Genomic DNA, 19347 nt, shown 5'->3' on the forward strand with positions numbered 1-19347 from the left:
AAGATACACTTCCACTTTCTGCTAACCAAACAACAAAAGAAGGATGAAAACTATATTTGAATTTTGACTGAATGGTTTGTAAAAATATTTTCATTTCATCAATTCAATTTAAACGCACTTTAAATAGACCACTAAATGCCTAGTATTATATGGCCAGTATTAAATGGTATTTCATTCATTCTAAAACATACTGAACAGTTTTTTTTGCTTCAAAGGTTTTTGGATACAATTAAACTTTCTGATTCCAGATTTTTACCTGAAGCAAAAAAATTCTAGATTGAAGTTTTAATGTAAATGTTTAAGAAAATACAGGTGAAAGATTTAAAATATCTGCAATTATATTGCAATTACATAATTAACAGTACTGGACAACATTTCTTGATGCATCATCAATTTCTAGACGAATAACAATTGCAATTTGGCTTTTTTTAAATGCAATCTTTGTTTTCATTTTCTTATTATAAATTAGTTTAGCAAAAGATCTTTTCCCAGAAGGCTAAGAAAATGCATAGACTTTGGGGTATATTTGAAATCCAGAACATTTCATCTGATTCGAAGACTTAAGAAATTCCTGAATCTGAACATTGTATCATGAAAAAGTATTGTTAATTGTTAATGATATACTTCAGTTTTGTTACATTCATGATAAACAGTTTAAAAGTTTTGAGTTTGTAATCTTTCACAAGGTAAAAAAAAAGATCATATCCAATCCAACAACATATATCAAATATCAACATCTGGCTCTAACAATTTGCGTCAACTTGAGACGAACATCAATCTGAACAACAGAAGACAGGAGGCGTGCAGTGGGACTGCTTGAAAACGATCATTATTTTTGCAATTCAGTTTGAGGCATGATGGACTGACTAGCGGTTTCAAGGTATACCGCGATTTGAAACCACTCAAATTTTCCGTTTTTTGTTTCATTTCAGACCATCTCTGTTCTGGACTTGAACAAACTGCATTGCAATCATTTTCCAAAATGTCGTTTGTGTGCAAATATTACGAAGTCTGCAAACGGCCGTTACCAGAGGCCAGAGACGCTGAAGACAAAGCAAATAAACATCTTGTTCATGTAGTAATAGTTTCATTCTTTCTCGTCTCTTGCTTAAAAAATAAAATAAATATTTTTAAAAATTGGCTAAACGCTATATGGGCCATTCTACAGAATTGGTGCAAACTGCTGTCCCACCACCAAAAAACACATTTAAAAAGCATTTAAGTATTCAAATCTTAGATGTTTACTAAGATCCTTCGATTCTCTCTTGAAACCCACAATAATATTTAAAATATTAGTAAGCTTAATATATATAAAATCATCATTTATTGGGTACCTTCAATTGGGAGGTGGCTGTCCTGAACCCTAACACCTAAATTTCAAATTATGAAAATATTGAAATAATTTTTGTATTTTTTTTTCTTCATTTTTTTTTTTAATAACTTTGATTATTTTAAAAAGTGAAGTTCAAAAAAATATTTTATATTTTCTTTGTAAATTATGAAACTTTTTTCATGGCATTTTCATGTCACTACCGAAACGGTGTATGTTTTAGTCCATTGGCTGAGACTGAAATTAACTACACCCCTACATTTATGAGCAGGAAATATTGATGTGTCTCTCTCTCATAGCTACAGGGTGAGTACATACATAGGCCCCATCATTTTGAGGTAAATGTGCTCAAAATTCTGTGTGTAACTCTAAGAAACGTCACTACCGAACACCTTTTTTCTGCAATTAAGCACACTTTTTTTTAGGAGTTATTCCATATCATTTAATTATGCGTTTACAACTATTCAGAACTGTGCTAGCTAACCATGTGCTGATTAGCATCTTTGAGATTTTCAAAAGCATCTAAAATAGTCTCTGCCAAAACATTTGGTGGAGTTCCGGTAGTGACATCTTTGTTTTTTTTTTTGGCTGTTATCCCATCAGATAGTCACTACCGAAACATTTAATCATGACAAAAGGAACACATAATCCTCATATTTGGGGGAAATAAACAATTTTAGTATAGTTATGCAGTTTTTTAGTATGTTTTAGTATGCAAGTAAACATTCAGTAATGTGATGTGGTCGCTACCAAAGCGTTACGGTCACTAACGAAAATGTGCTGTCACTACCGAAACATGGGAGGTTTTGTCAAAAATAAAGTATACTGAATTATCAACCAAGATGTTATGATAGTTTTTGGTTCAATGTATATTCAAACTAATGGATTCTTAACTTTGATATCAGTATGATCAACTTTTTGCTTTTTACAAAGAAAGATTGGATTCAAAATACAACAAATCTCATAAATTACACTTGAAACATTGTTAAAAAAAATGTAATTGTTATTGATTTCCCTCTGAAAAAAAAAGAAAAATAGCAAAAAAAGTATATTTACAATGCAGATTTAAGCAAAATCTTGATAGGTCAATATAAGATTTCTAATTAAATTATTATTACGGTGTTTCGGTAGTGACAAATTTGGGTAGAGGACAAATATTCCAAAACGTTCTGAAAATACAATATGAGAATTAACTGCACAATTACTAGAAATGTGTACCTTGGATATTATATAATTTGCATACATACAATTTTTTAGGAAAAAGACTTTTGATTCAAGATGTTATTAACGCTGATTTTGGACCAATTCTGTGGAATGGCCCATTATGCATCAACACTAAAATAACTAGTTGATTTTATAGCATCATTTTATATTATTCTTAGAAGTATTATATGTTTTTACATAAAATCAATTAAAAAAAACACATTGTGTTCAATGGAAAAATAGTTGTTTTTTTACCCAGACGTTTAAAAATAAGTCATTCTAGAGCTGTAATCGCAATAACGTGAAACCGTGATATTTTTGCTTAAGGTTATCATACAGTCAAAATCTCATACCAGCCCATGCCTAGTTTGATGCATTTCTTAGGTGGCGTGAATACATATATATATATAATCATTTTTTTTTTTTTTGTCAACTTCACTAATCCACTGTGTAATTTGAAGCAGGACTGAATGTCGTCACAGGAAATAAATGAAAGAGATGGAGGTATGGAGAGAAGAGAAGCTCATAATGAATGCATGAACGAGACAGTCAGATCCACAGTGAAAGACAGGAGACAATAAAAGCACACAGGAGAAGTCTTTATCAGCGGCTCCTCTCAGCTGTTGAGAAACCCAAGCCCTGAAGAACCAGATACTGTCCTCCTCCTCCAGTGCCCAGGCATGCTGGGATAAAAATACCCCGGCTGGCTAGCTAGGTGGGGGGTTAATGTAGGGTCCTGTACTGAGACTGTGCCTCCCCCATAAGTGTGTTTTTCTGTAAGCGGATACACTTGAGCTGCATGTTACACCACTAACTCCTGCTCGGGACGGCCATCACATCAACAGGCACGTTACTGTAAGAAAAAGACACGCTGTACCCTCATTTACATGACCTACTTGATGACCTGAAGGATTGTATCATATCACGTTGTTTGATTTTACCGATATGATAGCGTGTCTATAAAGAAAGGCAATTAAACGATTACAATACCATTAACAGCAAGGAAAAAGATTTATGCATAGTGAAGGAGTTTTAATCTTAAACAAGCCTGAGATAAATCATGACTCTTATTTTGAAATGACTGTTTTACTTCCAGCTGCTCATTCAAAAAGATGCGAGAAAACAATAGGCAAAGCTTACAACCATCTACAACATACTATAATAACCATAATGTAAACATTGTAAATTCATCAAAGACGCATCATAAGCAATTGGTAGGCATAAATGTGGGATATTATATATATTAACCCTGCCTAAAAAATAAAAACACATAAGGTAATGCTGACTCTAAAAGCTGATTGGATGCACCACATTTGAAGTCACTGTAAAATTCTACTGTCTACTGACAAAATTATCAGTGACCGCAAGTGATTTTCTAAATTGTTAATAAAGATTGAGTACATTTTAAAACCACATTCTTTGTTACTTGCTTTTACTTTTTTTTTTTTTTGCAATTATTTGTGAAATTTACTAGAATTTCTGAGCAAAAAACGGTTTCAAAGTAAATCTTACACCATTCTTTTTTTTCTGTGTAGTTACGCTACAAAAACTATATTACTTAGTGGAAGAATTGTTTATTGTCATTATAATGAACTTATACTAATCAGCTAATTATTGATTAAACGTTGCTGTCTTGTATCATATTGCTGTTGCCACTGTTTTATAAAAGCAAAATATCTGCTCATGAAACATGATCAAACATGCACTTTTCATTCTTCTTATAAACCCATTCTTACATAAAGTGTCTCGCTGAATTGAAAACTACAATTTTTTGCAAATGTTTCGCACAGAAATCTGTTCTGTAAACCTATCTGACACATCAACTTTAGAAAATCTATTATGTTGGAGATCAATTTAGGTGCAAGTGTACACCTAAAAGCCAAAAACAAATCTTTTTAACAGATATCTGCTTTTAAATTTAGTCTGTATCTTCCAGGAATCATGATCAAATATACTGATGACTCATCCTGCACTTTTGGGCTTATGCATATTACTAACCAATCAAATGCTTGCAGAATAAGTATGCCCCTCCCCTAATAACATTTCTCCGACTAGTGCTATTCTAGCGAGTAAAAAAAGAAATAAATCATCATTCACGGGTGAGGCATAAATTTAAAGGTGCCGTGTCTTTTTTTTTTTGACTGTACTAAAGCTTTAAAATAATATGTTTGCAGATATTTAGGAAACATGCTAAGTTCACTCAAAAAACAAAGCTACAGCCAGTTATTCTGTGTGTTCTGTGTCGGAATGTCTGTTTTTGTTTTGATCTGTGTGACTCCGCCCACTGCCATCGCCTTCCATTGTCAATTGTTCCTGTTGCGTGTCCTCAATCTGGCAACCCGTGTGAGCATTGAGTCTGAGGAGGAGGGGCGGGAGAAACGACTCTCTCCAGTATTTTGAATTTGGACTGCAGTGCCAATTTCAACCACTAGCAATATTACAGTACATACTGCATCTTTAAGGCTACTGGCAGTTTCCTGTCTCAACAGGAAACACATCAACACAAGAAAGCATTTGACCAAAATTTCTTGCTCTACGCACCATCAACTGTATTTCATCAAAGTACATTTTACCCCAGTGTGCAATCAACAAGGGTAAGCGTAACCGGCGAGGACAGCTCGGCTCTGGAGGCTGAGGAACAGAAGCGTGGCGGGACACCCAGTGATGCTGAGAGGAGAACAGCTGAGACTCCCAGCATGACCTTCCTTGCTGCCAGAATCCCTCCTCCAGCGCCGTTCCCTCGGGCTAGTGCTAATTCATTCACACGACTGCAGCGGCGCAGTCAGCTACACTTTCGCTCTTCTCATTATTAGCATAAAATACTCTGGGCATGAAAGAGGACATTTTTCACATTTTCTGAAGTAAATGGTGGTGTTTGCCAGTGCTAGGCTGTTCTGGATGGTATATATTGAATATATTAATATTAAAGTATTAAAGACTACAGACATACAAAGACGGTTCAAAGACGGTTCACTCCTAATGCAACGCGTAACATGGCGGAATAGTCCCTCCTTCTAAGTAAAAGAGCCAATCACTGATTGCTAAAGTCATTGCGTCACTGCAGCGGTCGTTAGAAGCTCCGGTTCCCATGGAAACCAGACACTCGCGCTTATGACTGCACATGTGCATTGGCTGATCTGCGTTGCAAATATGGCCGCAGAGTGAACAGCCTTTTCTTGAAAGGGACTTTGATGCTAGCTAGGCTGTTGTTATGCGGTTGCTAGGGTATTCCAGGAGGTTACTAACAGGTCAAAGTCAAACGATTCTCTGATTAATATATTCAGCTGAGGTTCCTCTATTAATTCAAGCCTATGGATTTTTCCACTCAATGTATTGTCCATCAGGTAGGGGTGCCCTGATTGCTTGGCTGATAATGGCTTTGGGAAGTTTGAGCGGCGGTCTCTATAAAGGCCGATCTCATAAACCGATCGCAAGCTGACGACGCGCCTGCTGTGAGAGGTTTGGCATGACATGCAGTTGACACAGGAATTGTCACTAGCACAATCCAGGCAGTGTTGAATCAATCATCACTAAATATTATCATTTGCATTTCTTTTTAAGTCTTGCCAGTGTTTATACCATGCAGCACTTGCACACTCTCCTAGAGCCGGTGCGCTCATGCACACTCACAGCACTCACATACAGCTCTCCAAATCAGGCTTGTGTTGTGTGTAAGCTATTGTGCAGCAACTGCCCCATTGTAAAAACTGCATGGTCAAACATTTAGGTTAAATGATTATACATTTTTGAAAAATATCTAAAAAAAAATACCCCCTCCGCCCCTCAAATTAAAAAAATACCCCCCACAAGAGTCAGCTAAGATGGCAGTTTCCCCCATTTTCAAAAATGAAATTCAGGCCCTGAATGAATGTCTGTAAAAACCTGATTGGAGCATCACTATAAATGATTAAATGATAAAAGGCGGCTTCAAAAAGATCGGTGCCAATGATCATATCGGCAGATACTGCTTCCTGTGATCGGCTCCAAAATTCCTGATCGGAGCACCCTTACCATCAGGTGAATTTCATAAGCATCATTAAAAGCAATTGCACACCTCTCCTGAATAAACCATATCTTTAGTAGGGCTGGGACAATAAATCGATGCATCGCAAATCAAAAAATGATTCTGAGATTTTCCAAAGGCGTCGCGATTCTCTCTTGAATCGATTCTGAGCTTAGTTTTTAACAGCAGATGGCGCTGCGTGCTTTAGAAATAGCCGTATTCTGCTTGCTTCCAGTTCCTTACACACGCACCATTTAAACCTAAAATAATCATTCATAAAGTTCGAAAAGGTTGAAGCGAATTACAAGGATGTTCACAGTGGGCTGTGTTTACATTAATCTCGCATCATAAAAGCCGATGTGCAAGTACATTTACCCACTTACATTACTACTTGCACAAGCACTCCTCTTCGTGAGCATTTGAGTGTGAGGTTAAAAACTAGCCTAGAGCGCCATCTGCTGTTAAAAACTAAGCTCAGAATCGATTCGAGAGAGAATCACGATGCATTCCGAAAATCTCAGAATCGATCCACGAAACTCAATGCATCGATTTAATGTCCCAGCCCTAGTCTTTACAAAAAAACATTCAGTCCAAAGTTTAATGGGATAGTTTACCCAAAAAAATGACAATTCTGACATCATTTACTTGCATTCATATTGGAAGCCCGTTTCCGCCATTGAATAAAGTTGTCACAGTTCTAAGAAAAACGTCAGAATTGTGTACATTTTTTTATTTTATTTTTTAGTCTTTATTTCCTCAGAATTGGAATTCATAACTCTCAATTGTAAGTTTCGTTCAGAATTGCGAGATATAAAGTCACAACTGCAAGAAAAAAGTTAGATAAAATAGCAATTACCTTTTTTATTTTTTATTCAGTGGTGAAAACGGGCTTCCATACTCTCAAGCTGCTCCAAACCCGTGTTTGATACTTTGTAACCAAACAGCTGCTGGTAGCCATTGACGTTCATGTATTATTTTTTCTTCCCCATACTATGGAAGTCAATGGCTACCGCCAACTGTTTGGTTACCAACATTCTTCACAATATCTCATACACAAAGTTTTGGAACAACAAACATGTGGGTGAGTAAATGATGATAACATTTAAATTTGTGGATGAACTATCCCTTTAATACTTAATATTAGGGATGTCAATGAATGCGAGCAAAAGAAATAGTGATGAATGAGACATGATAGTCAAGTTGAGCTAAACTTTACAGCATGTTTTGCATTTAAAATGAGTGGTTTTAAAACAACGACTCAAGTAATTCCAGAATGCTACAGTGTAGTAAATGATAAAAGAGAAAGTGTAAAAGTACACCTTTGAGATCCTTATAATGGGTTTCTGACTTCCAGTGAGGAAAGATGCCAACTTAAACCAATCACGAATCAAAAACCTACCATTCATTCCATTTTGAAGTTATTTCGCAGCACTGAAAGAGAAATTCTAAAGATTTTTTAATGCAATTCTTATCAATACAGCAGCAATAACCACATCTACCAACTTCCACAAAACACAACATAATGAAAGCGCTACATATGAATCATATGCAATATTCAAATATTTCTGAATAAACATGACAGCTTTGTGTCTACCAATGTTTATTTTCCCCTTATGTCATTCAAAACTGTATAACATTTTCCTGTGGAGCACAACAGATGATATTTTGAGGAAGTCAATTGGGTCCACTGTCATTTCAACCCCAATGTACGTCAAATTGGGAATGACATGAGGCTGAGTAAATGACCACATTTTTCATTTTCGAGTGAAGTATATGCTTTTAAGTTGTTGTTTAATTCTTCCCCTCATAAGAAGCTTTGAAACATTATGATAGCATTATGATGTGTTGTTTGGAGCATACACATATGAACTTTTTTGAAATGCTTCAAAAACGGTGTTCCAAGCACAAAATAAATAAGAGCATTTTTAAGCAAACTATTCCTTTAACTTCGATCATGAAGGGTCAAACGGTTCATGGCAATTTTTCCCATATTAACATGAAAAGCCACTCATGCAGTTCCTCAATTACTACATTGTGAAGCCCGAGCCAAACATGCTTGAACACACATGACCAAATCACATCTCAAGGCCGTGTTAACGGGGCAAACGGGAGCAAGAAGTTTCATTGGTGAAATGCAGAAATGGGTCATTGTTGCATATGAAAGCATCGCTGCCACATGGCTGCTCTCCTGTCAGAGAACAACGTGTCTTTTGTTTTCATCAGTTTAAACTGCTCATGGTAAACATATCCTGAGATCCCAGCAGCGCACCGCCACGAATCCCAGTCGCAGTTGACAGATTAGCGTGATTGCTAAATCAACAGTAGATTGGGAAGCGTTAATCTGAGCTGATCCAAATGGACGTGCATCAGGGTGCAGACGTCTCGCGGAGCCGGGCCCGTCCATTAACTCCAGCCTGATCCTTTTATCTCTTCACTAGCCATCATTCCCTCCATCACTCTCCACCTCCTCCACTTCCCCTCGGGAAAAGTAAAAGCAGACCGGGATCCAAAACGGTTTCTCTTACGTGGACATTTTTTCAATTACTTGGTCACGGACGGGCCGCTCTGGGACGCCAACATTGCAAGAGTCGGAGAAGTTAAAAAAATCTTTTTATTTGTCCTTGGATACAATTTTTATGGGCAGGAGGCCACCTCTCTCACAGACCCAACATATAAACTATACTATAGAACACCAAAGAGGGTCATCCCATTTGCCTACTTAAAAAAGAAATAAAATAAGACCGAGTAATATAACAAAAAAAAAAAGAAAAAAAAAAAAAAAAACATTTTTCTACTTGGCCCAAACTTCTTACTGGTCCAATCAATCAATACATTTGATGAAAAAGTTAAATATAGGCATGTGGAAAAAAAAAAAAAAAAAAAAAAAGTTTAATAAGTAGTTAATTTTAAAACATTTTATAATATATTTATAATTTTTAATAACTTTTGTTACACGCTAATGTTTAGTATTTTTTAATAATATCTTAAATTATTATTATACACTAACACACATAAATATATATTTTTTTCACTAAATAATGTGTTTTAAATGCAAAGCATGAAATTATACAGTAATTCCAAATAAACCGGAATAAATTAATGAACACTACCAGTATTTCTGGAAAATGATGGCATGCGTGGGGAAAAAGAAATACTGATTGTTTATCATTTTCAACCCATTCTTACTGATACTACCAAGATTATCACAAGTCATTCTTGCAATTTTGACAAAGCTATGTCAGCCAAAATATCAACCTATCAAATATAAAAGAATGAAAAGCAGAATTCACAATGGCCAAAGATATAAGGCTGATATAGCAAGTGGCACTTCTGTCAACCACAGACCATCTTTAACGCTTCAGGCACTCTAGATAGCGCTATCAGCATCGCTCGAGCACCAGTATACAGCCAGTAGTGAAAGCATGAACACAGGCCTAGAAGAACAAGCCCAGATCAGCAGGACAACTAGTTCCTCGTCGTGTAAAGCATATTCCTCAAGGTTGGAGGTTCGATTTAATTTGAATTAAATCGATTTCCTTCACAAGGCCTACTGCTACAGGAGCTTGAGGAGAACCAGTTTGACCTTGAGAGGAAAGGGAGGAGGGGCAGAATGCAAGAGAGGGGGGGAGCGCATGCATCACGCCCAGGAACACCCATCCCACTGAAGAAGAGCTGAGCTACTGCAGAGTTTAGCATCACAAACCCCACCGGGCTGCTTGTCTGACCCGAGTCCTGCAACTACCAGGAAATAGCTTCATGCAAAGCCGGTTACCAAGCAACTGGGTATTTAAGAAATTGCTCCCCACCCCCACCCATAATTATGGACACTTTGCAGCTTTGAGGAGAATCTACATGCAAACAGTGCATTGCAAAACAAGGCCAGATAGAATAAAAGATGCGATCAAAAAAGAGAACAGAAGGCATCTCCTCCTCGAGCTTCCTCAGTGAAGCAATTGTGTCAAGGGACGTGGAAATGTCCTCTTATCGTCTCAAGCAGGGCTGTGAACCTCAGCAACGCTCATTTGCATATCGAATGAATGCGGAGGCTACGTCACCACGGCCGCGAGTGATTGACAGCCGAAACATTCCAGAAGAACGCACGCGCTGCTACTAACAATATCGAATATGGCAACATTCCGAATTAAATGTTTCGATTTTTTGCGCCTGTTCTCCATTTCCCGCAGTGTTTTCTCCAAACAGGTAAAATCTCAAAGTAGAGACGCTAAATGAACCCGAGGCAGGTGCGAGTTAGCAGCCGCCATTCGTGGAGTTGCGAATAATCGACAAGCGTTATATATTTAGCATACAAATGATTATTATAAATGATAATGTGACAGGCCTGCTGTAGAGAGAGTAGTGATGACATTCAGGAAAGCTATTCATAGACCTCGAGCCTCCTGTGAAACTGCAGGACACAAACGCGAAGGAATATCTGCCGCACTGTTCAATTAAAAGCCGATCACTCACGGAAATCCCCGATGTTTGACGGGGTTTCATCTCGAATGTGTCGATTAGGCGCTGGAGTTCAGTCATAGAGGTAATACTCTGCAGCAAGCGGAGGAATCATGTGTAGGCTAGTTACTAAGATTTTAAATCGAAACGCCCTCTCTATAAAGCTTTATCCAGGATCTGTTTATTTATTTCGAATTATGGCAGGGATGTAACTCCATACTATTTTAGCTGACTTGAGGTTTCTTGAAAGAGGGGATATGCCATCGATTGCCAGAGCGTTTACAGGCATCTCGGTTTACAGCTTATGGATGTGTTTTAAACGGTGACATTGTTGTATATGGCTTGACATGTATGCATCTCAAGGAATCCCGCAGATGTGTGGTGCACGCTGCCACATGCGACCAGCAGAGCCATAAATCTCGGTTTGCTGTAAGAAACCCTTTCAATGCAACCCAGCTTTGCATTATGGTGCAATTCAGTAAAACACCGCAAATTTTGCGTGCCACAAAACGCACACCTACATCATAGGTAGTTTCATATTTCTGAGATCTGAACATCAGTTTTTAGGGCGTGCAATTGACAGTTGTCAAAAACAACAACACGATTACTCACCCCAGCTGCTCGCGGTGCGCCCGATGAATTCCCCAGTCCGAGGGTTGTAGATAAAATCTTTCCAACTCGACTGTTTCTCGTCAGCTTTCTCCTCTTTGTTGGCCATGGCACGAATAAGATGAATAAACCAGTTTGAGGACGATGAATGAGGACAAATCAAAGAAAGCGCCAATTCGGGCTCGCCACCTAGGCGTTATGAAATAAATGAGGTGTGCAGTCTTTCCGCGCGGCTCCAGACTGCAGCAGTCCGCGGGTCGGGCTCTCCACTAGCGGCGTTTAAAGCGCTCGGGCGCATGCGCAGTAGAGCCGCATCCAAGTGCAAAAATAGAAAATGTTGAAAATAGCAACTTAAAAAATAACTTTTCTAAAATGTATTCATTACGGATTAAAGTTTTTTTTCTTCTTCTTTTTCTTGAAACACCTACAAACCTATGAATAAATTATCATCATCATCTTAAATAATTACTAAGATCTCTCAGATCTATCTCTTTTTCTCTGGCCCTACAGAATAACCGCAAATTTTTATTCTAAACAGCATAAAAATCATACATTTATTTCATATTTAGTTTAAGGATCTGGGGCCCGTTCTTGGTACCTCGCTTAATACATCGGAGATGATTTGAAAGATGCCAGATCTTCTAATCGTGATAACTGATCTCTGGCTAATTTGGTTCTTCAAACTAATTTGCGGATCTGATTAAAATATCTGGATTAAGTTGTCTGAGTTTAATGCGTGTTCTCCGTAAAGGGCAGATGTATCGATACCCGAAACCATGATCAGCAATGCAGCGATTGGCTGGCAACGTAATGACATCATATAATTAAAAAAGACACCTGACAAAACTTGACAAATTGCTGGACCTTTATGAGGAAACAGCCAAGCGAACAAAACTACATAAATGTTATAATAGATCAATGAAATGTGCACTACTACTTTTATTTATTCATTACATGATTCCAAATTATTTATATTCACGATTTCTAGTATTTGTGCAGGCTTTACATTTTTATTTCAATGCTGTAATTAGCAATTCATGTAATTTTATCTTTGAAGCAGATTTGTTATGTGACAGCATTAAAGGGGTCATATGATGCGATTTCAATTTTTTCTTTCTCTTTGGAGTGTTACAAGCTCTTGGTGCATAAAGAACATATTCTGTTACACCAAATACACAAAATAATAGCATCATATGACCCCATTAATGCACGACTCAGATCAATTGTACAGCATGTGTGTAAGACTCGAATACAATTATAAAGTAATTATTTGATCACGAATACATCTTTCAATAAGTAAAACTGGCTGTGTCTATAGTATTATAGATTACACAATATTATATTATTATTTTCAACAACATTTTTAAATTATTATTATTTTAAATTATTGTCACCGGATTAGTGGGGTACTCTTGTAATAAAGTAGCAGTGGCTGGGATAGATTTTAAATATCAATTGCACTTAAAAAGATGCAGTCTAATCCTGTTTACATGAAATAAGCCTGCTCCCGAGCAGGTTTAAGTTTACAGACCTGTTGCTATGACAGCAAGTCCAGGATGAGCTTCAAAGAACCAAATAATTCAAGATCATGTCAAATCATCAACAATCAAATCCAGCTAACAGAGTTAGCAACGCACGAAGAACAGGCCCCTGATCTGATGCACTTATGTCAAGTATATTTAAAATCTGTTAAATTCACATGAAGTATTGGTCTTGTGAACATAACCCAGTACTTACAAGGATATAATTTGCAATGCTGCTGAAATTATTTATTTTTATAGAATATCACGGTTTGATAATCGGTAATATTAATAATACCATGTTACAGCTTTGAAGCATTGAGTTTTTAAACCTTCATTTTTTTTCTAGACCACACCACAACACAGGTAACCAAAATTATATGTTTATATATGTATACATGTACATACAGTTACATTGCAAACCAAAATTCATTAGTTCTATTGGGTTGAGTTGGTTTAAAATGGCGACCTGAGTGGATCAGGACTGTTTCCTTTCCATCTGCCACACTCAGTGCGAACAAAAACTCTCAACAAGACTACATCTCCCAACATGCAACATTCAAATAGCTTGAGGCAACAGGCTGGCAGCTATCTGAACCCGGAACAGCAGATACAACCACCCATGTTTTATTTTTCTTCAACTATTGCGATGAATGACAAGGAATAAACTATACGATACAACAAAATGACATTGAATCGACCAATAAAAAAAGAACATTTTTCCATTTTTTGAAATGCAAGGATGTAAATTCCCTCCAGTCGGTGAACAGTAAGATCAGGACGTTGCTTTCCAATCCCTAGGAAAAGAAAATAAAGTGGCACTAGACCACTGGACTACGCAGATATCGTCATATTCAAATATGACCGAAATAAATACATTTTTGGGAAGATTTTGAACGTCTCTCTGGGTAGGGAGCAGAGAAGAGTAGTACACTGAGATGACAGTTGAACTGAAGATGTCTTAACCTTCACTTATTCGCTCTCCTCTATGGCCCGACCCACGGTTCGCTAGCCAAAAAGCACCAGAAAAATACAGTAACCCATCTCCCCCAGAACCAAAGACTCCTGGTGTTTGTGCCAAACTGGGAAAGAGGAAGAAAGAGATGATGAGGGAAGTTAAAAATATGGTAATATAGAGAGGAGTGGCAGCTTATTTCCTGTGTAGCGTTTCCTCCCCGGCTCGGCTCAGGATCACTCTGGGGAAGAGGGATTGTCATCGTCTTCATCATCATCCTCCTCTTCCTCGTTGAAGGAGCTGGGCGTCTGGCCGCGGGACTCTGAGGTGTGTGACGGGGCTGTGCTGCTGTGACTGTGAACAGAGAGAGAGACGGGATGTCAGCTAAACGACAGCCTGATTGAAAGCAGCGGTCGGTATATCTGAGGATGCTGTGCTGACTGACATACCTTGTGTGGCTCAGAGGTGTTCTGTTGGAGTTTGTGGCCATGTCTGTAGGGACCGAATCACATGTTTTGTTTAGAAACCCGTATTAAAGGGATAGTTAACCCAAAAATGAAAATTAGCCCATTATTTAGAAGCAGCTCCGGAAGGATGACGTAAGATGTCGGCGTTGCGCATGTGCCGGTGAGTCTCGTGAAAACCAACGTTTGTTAACAGGAGCAAAGGAAAACCAGTCTCCTCTTGGCTTATATCGAAATCCTCCGACATTCTTCTTTACAAATCCTCGTTTTGTACTTCTAATTTTTGTTTGTCTCTCCCCTGCGCTTCCGCGTTCGTCACTTCTGAGCGGCGCATGCTCAACGCCAACCTCATACGTCATCAGCCCGGAACTGCTTCCGTGTACAACAGTGAGCGCAAGCTAGATTAAATTGATTATTACGTTTTAAATAATTTTTCTTACAAAAACGCATCGCTACAGGGCGCCTTTGTTCACCCCCCGGAGCCGTGTGAGACACTTTTTATTATGGATGGATGCGCTTTATTTCACTTCTTTTGGACTGATGCACTGCAACACCCGCTGACTGCCATTAAACAGCTTGGAAGATCAAAGACAATTTTGAATATAACTCCGACTGGATTCTAAAAAGAAAAGACTGAAAGAAGAAAGTCATATACACCTAGGATGCCTTGAGGGTGAGTAATTCATTCAATTAACTCTTTAAAGACAGCAACTCGACACGCATAAATGAAACGCTGCTTTATTTGCACAGGAAGGACGTCTGTGGCTGAAGGGTAAAACGGAGACTGATATAGAAGATGAAACAACTGAAAGGACGTTTTATCAGAGCATACATGTGTGCCATGAGATACTCACTGGTCACATACGCTTCCAGAGACTTGGGCACCAGAGATGTGGCCACGCTGAGGTTCTCTGGAGAGCATGTGCCGTTCTCGAGCCCCAGAGACATGCCCATCCGCTTCAGGATCTCAACGTCATCATGGATCTCAAATGTGTTGTCAAAGTTAAAGAGGTATTCACACCTGTTTGAAGGAACGAGTTCGTTTTTAAGTCAAATATACTATTATTACAGTTGGTGCATAAGTAACAAGATGCATGGGTAAAGTAAAGGTCCAATAACAATACACTACCATTCAAAAGGATTTTTTTGAAAAGAAATAAATTCTGATATTCAGCAAGAATGCATTCAATTAATCAGTAAAACATTTATAATGTTACAAAAGTTTTCACAAACACGCATACATACATATTCATATAGAATAAATCTGTTTATTTTACTAGGTTTATAAAAACTATCTTTTGTAGGTTTTCTACAAAAGAGAGAAAGGGAGAGAGAGAGGCAAGAAAAATGGAGAAAAGAAGCCAAATAGGTGGAGAACGAGATCCCGTACTTATCACTCGAGATGGAGCAGTCGATGACGGTGCGGATGTCAGTGTTGAGTATGATAAAGGGAAGCTGAATGACAGATCCTGGAGGGGGAGTTGACTGGGACAAGGCTTCGCTGGCCTGGTTCCTCTGCACCAGATTCTTAAAGGCGATCTGCTGCTCACGGAAAGACATGCACAAATCAGCACACATATACACAGAGAGTTTCGGCCCTTAAGGGTCCACTCATTAACCTTAAATCAGTCAGCATGTTGATAAATAAAAGCTTAGTGTGGTCATAGCACTAATATATGCACACAGATGCTAACTCGGTTCAGTCTCGGGACGTGTGGGGGTTGGTCAACGACTTGAACCAAGCCAATGCATTTAATTTAGCGCTCCAGGCCTCCCAGCTTAAGGACAAGTCCTGATCAATATCCCAGCAGGACCAAGGCCTCTTCTGCTCTGTCCACACATCTATGGCCTCATCCCTGTGATCTGTTGCATTGCACGCCGTATCATTTACGGTCATCTATAGTAACGCCACACATCAACACAAACAGACAGCAGTGATTTCCTGAGATTCTGTGTGTGGGCTTTAATTTGACTGCAGGAGATGGATGGTGTTCTCATCTCACTTCAGAAAGAAAAATGAATCAATATTAGTGGTTTGCTGCTTTTCCACAGCTGGCCACAGTTAATGAGTCCCTCCCCCTCTCATCTGCTGCTTTTACTCATCCTTTGGAGTGATGGAGTGAGGCTGGTTGGCGTTGATGACGAAAATATTTTTTCAGCAGATTTTGGGTTACATGTTGTTCTGATGCATTGCTATTCTCGATTTAAAAACTTGAGAATTGATTCTCAGCTTTTTTGTTTCCATGTGCAATGACATTTGTGTGCGCTATAGACAACTGTATTTTGCTTTCTGACAATAGGCGCGTTTCCATTACAGATTTGCGCAAAACTTTGGCGATATTTTATAAATGTCGATAAAAAAGTATTGCGAAATGACAGCGTTTCCATTAACCAATGTTATGCGACTAAAACGTAACCTTTTGCCTCTCGCGATAAGTCATGGCAACGGATTTTGGTGGGATTTTGGCTATATTTATTATTTATTAGCACAGAGAGCCGCTTCAGAAACGTGCATGGCGCGGCTGGAATAAGCACAAGCATTGACTAGAGTGGCTGCAATCAGCTTCAGTGGCCGTATCAGAGCCACACTGCACCGCAGACGTGTGCAGTGTAAACTGTCTAAGCATTAATGGTAGGGAAAGCCCCTTATACTGGAGAGCGGCCATGTAAGAAGTATTTCTTGGATGTTATAGTACATTGAAGAATGATCATATGAATTTTTACATACGCCATGTGACCTGTAAATGTGAAAAAAAAAGTTTCCATTGCAGTTTTGCAAATTATTCCTTTTTAGCATTGCCTGAAAAACCACCTAATGCGAGCGTAAAAACTTTTTTGCGATATATGGGCATTTTTGCGAAACTGACGCTTTTCCATTAGGCGTATTTTCAATTCGCAATTTCAATTTGCGCAATTTTGAAGGGTAATGGAAACGCGCCTAATTACACACAAACGCACACACAAATATATACAGTATATAAACCTGGAACTGATATTTGTGCATCTGCACTCTTCATTTTGGATGCAATATCACACTTAAATACGACAGCATTTTACACACCACTTTTCAGCTCTAGCATTCTGCCACTGATTTTGTAGCACATGGGCCTTATGAATCAGTCAAAAAAAGACTGTCTCAAAAATCACACATCAATGGTTTGAATTGTCTAATGACACAAACTAATCAAACTCAAACTAAATCAGTCTGAGTGCTTTTCATCATAGTCACTGAACAGAAAGTCATTGCTTTCTTCATTCCCAACTAGAAATGAACCAACGACTGTGCTATATGTACTTATATTGGTGGGTGCTTCCTCAAAACCGCTAAGTGGAATCAGAATCATGTAATTCCTTTTCTACAGATGATTCCCATGTGTAGTGCTGTTTGGAAGTTTGGCTGCAGGTCTTTAGTGAGAGAACAGACACAAAAACACAAACAGGTGTGGCACAAACCTGTAATATTAGCTCCTCTAGCTGGGCTCTTTTCTGTCGGATTCTTTCCAAACGCTTCTGTTTTTCCAGCTGAAACATGACCAGACACATAAATGAATAGCATTAGATGGTTTGAAGGTGTATGAGCTTCCTCTCCATCATCATCCTCCATTCACGCTCTGTTTGTGTCTGTCAGGCCGTCACAGATGTGACACTAACAGATGCAATCAGATGCTCTTCAAACACACACATTGTGCCCTCATTAACACAATGCTTTCTGAAAGCAAGACTAAGTAGTATTAAAGCATTTACTTATGTCTCACATATGATATGGCTCACAAAAACAAAAATCACTGGTCTAGTATATTTTAGTAAATCTTGATTTTCGTCAGTCAGTATGTTCACATGCATTACAAAACAATGAAAACTATCAAATTAAATGCATTTTACAGGTTTACATGCAAATCAATAAACTGACAACTGACATTAGAATGTAAATTAGATTTTTAAATGATCAGGTTTTTCCACCTGTTACACGGTCAGACCTGCAAAACAGCGATTTACATGCAAAGCAAAAATCTAGGTGTGTTGATTAGATTTTGCTTAAGCCATTTATGACCTTTCCTCGATAAAAGCACATACAGTTTGCTTGTTAAGCAGTCTGTGCATTAACTCAAATATACCCCAGTTAAACCAATATTCTGGTTAATCAAAATCTGAATAAGACAGATGGGATATGCTTGTGTGAATCTGGATTATTTAAGATGAAACTGTCAAGCATGACTTTTGTTTGTTCATTGATTTGGAATATGCTCAGTATATGCTGAGCAATAAAGATTTTTTTTTTTTTCTGTTAGCCCGGCCTGACCAGCAGATAAGAGATTTGATTGCCCTGCTAATGTTTTTACTGGCCCCACTACAAAAATGATTTTATTTTTACTTTTAATATTTTATTTTATATATTTTATTTTATTTTATTTTATATATATATATATATATATTTGTCTCTACTAACTTTGCGCATATAGGGGCTGTTTACACCTGGTCACTTCATGCGTTTTGTCTGATCGGATAGCTATCCAATCGTGAAAAGGCCAGGGGTCTCATTTATTGGACAAGTGTAAATGCATCTGGTGGTTGAAACCACATATGTAAATTTGACTCCTCCCAAAATGTTCAAATAATAAACGTGTGAGAGCGTGTTATTAGCTATATGGCATTATAGTCAGATATGACTGTGCTAATGCAACACGCATCGCAGTGGACGAGTAGCTGAGTATCTCTTCAGCAAGCCGACGTGCAAACTGCCACGAATGAAACAAAGTAATACGCAGACGGTCAACACACAATCATCTTCATTAAAAGTAGTAAGAAAAACT

At 38.1% G+C, this 19347-nt stretch overlaps 2 protein-coding genes across 5 annotated transcripts in view; both read right to left on the minus strand.

The window, feature by feature from the left end:
• The window catches only part of LOC107704304 (sodium/potassium-transporting ATPase subunit beta-3-like), a 31913-nt gene extending 20016 nt beyond the window's left edge, over positions 1-11897 (minus strand). The window contains exon 1 of the mRNA XM_016507191.1: positions 11601-11897. Coding sequence (XP_016362677.1) covers positions 11601-11706 — 106 coding nt within the window. The 5' untranslated portion in view covers positions 11707-11897. The remainder of the gene's footprint in view (positions 1-11600) is intronic.
• A 1597-nt stretch (positions 11898-13494) lies between these two features.
• The window catches only part of LOC107704305 (transcription factor Dp-2-like), a 73636-nt gene continuing 67783 nt past the window's right edge, over positions 13495-19347 (minus strand). For all 4 annotated transcript variants that reach the window (XM_016507192.1, XM_016507194.1, XM_016507196.1 and 1 more), the window contains 5 exons: positions 17990-18058; positions 15927-16078; positions 15391-15557; positions 14522-14564; positions 13495-14426 (listed from right to left, as the gene is read on the minus strand). In XM_016507192.1, coding sequence (XP_016362678.1) covers positions 14309-14426; positions 14522-14564; positions 15391-15557; positions 15927-16078; positions 17990-18058 — 549 coding nt within the window. In that variant the 3' untranslated portion in view covers positions 13495-14308. The remainder of the gene's footprint in view (positions 14427-14521; positions 14565-15390; positions 15558-15926; positions 16079-17989; positions 18059-19347) is intronic.

This window comes from Sinocyclocheilus anshuiensis, unplaced genomic scaffold (assembly GCF_001515605.1).
Source record: "Sinocyclocheilus anshuiensis isolate Anshui unplaced genomic scaffold, SAMN03320099.WGS_v1.1 scaffold1493, whole genome shotgun sequence".
In the NCBI taxonomy this organism is placed as follows: domain Eukaryota; kingdom Metazoa; phylum Chordata; class Actinopteri; order Cypriniformes; family Cyprinidae; genus Sinocyclocheilus; species Sinocyclocheilus anshuiensis.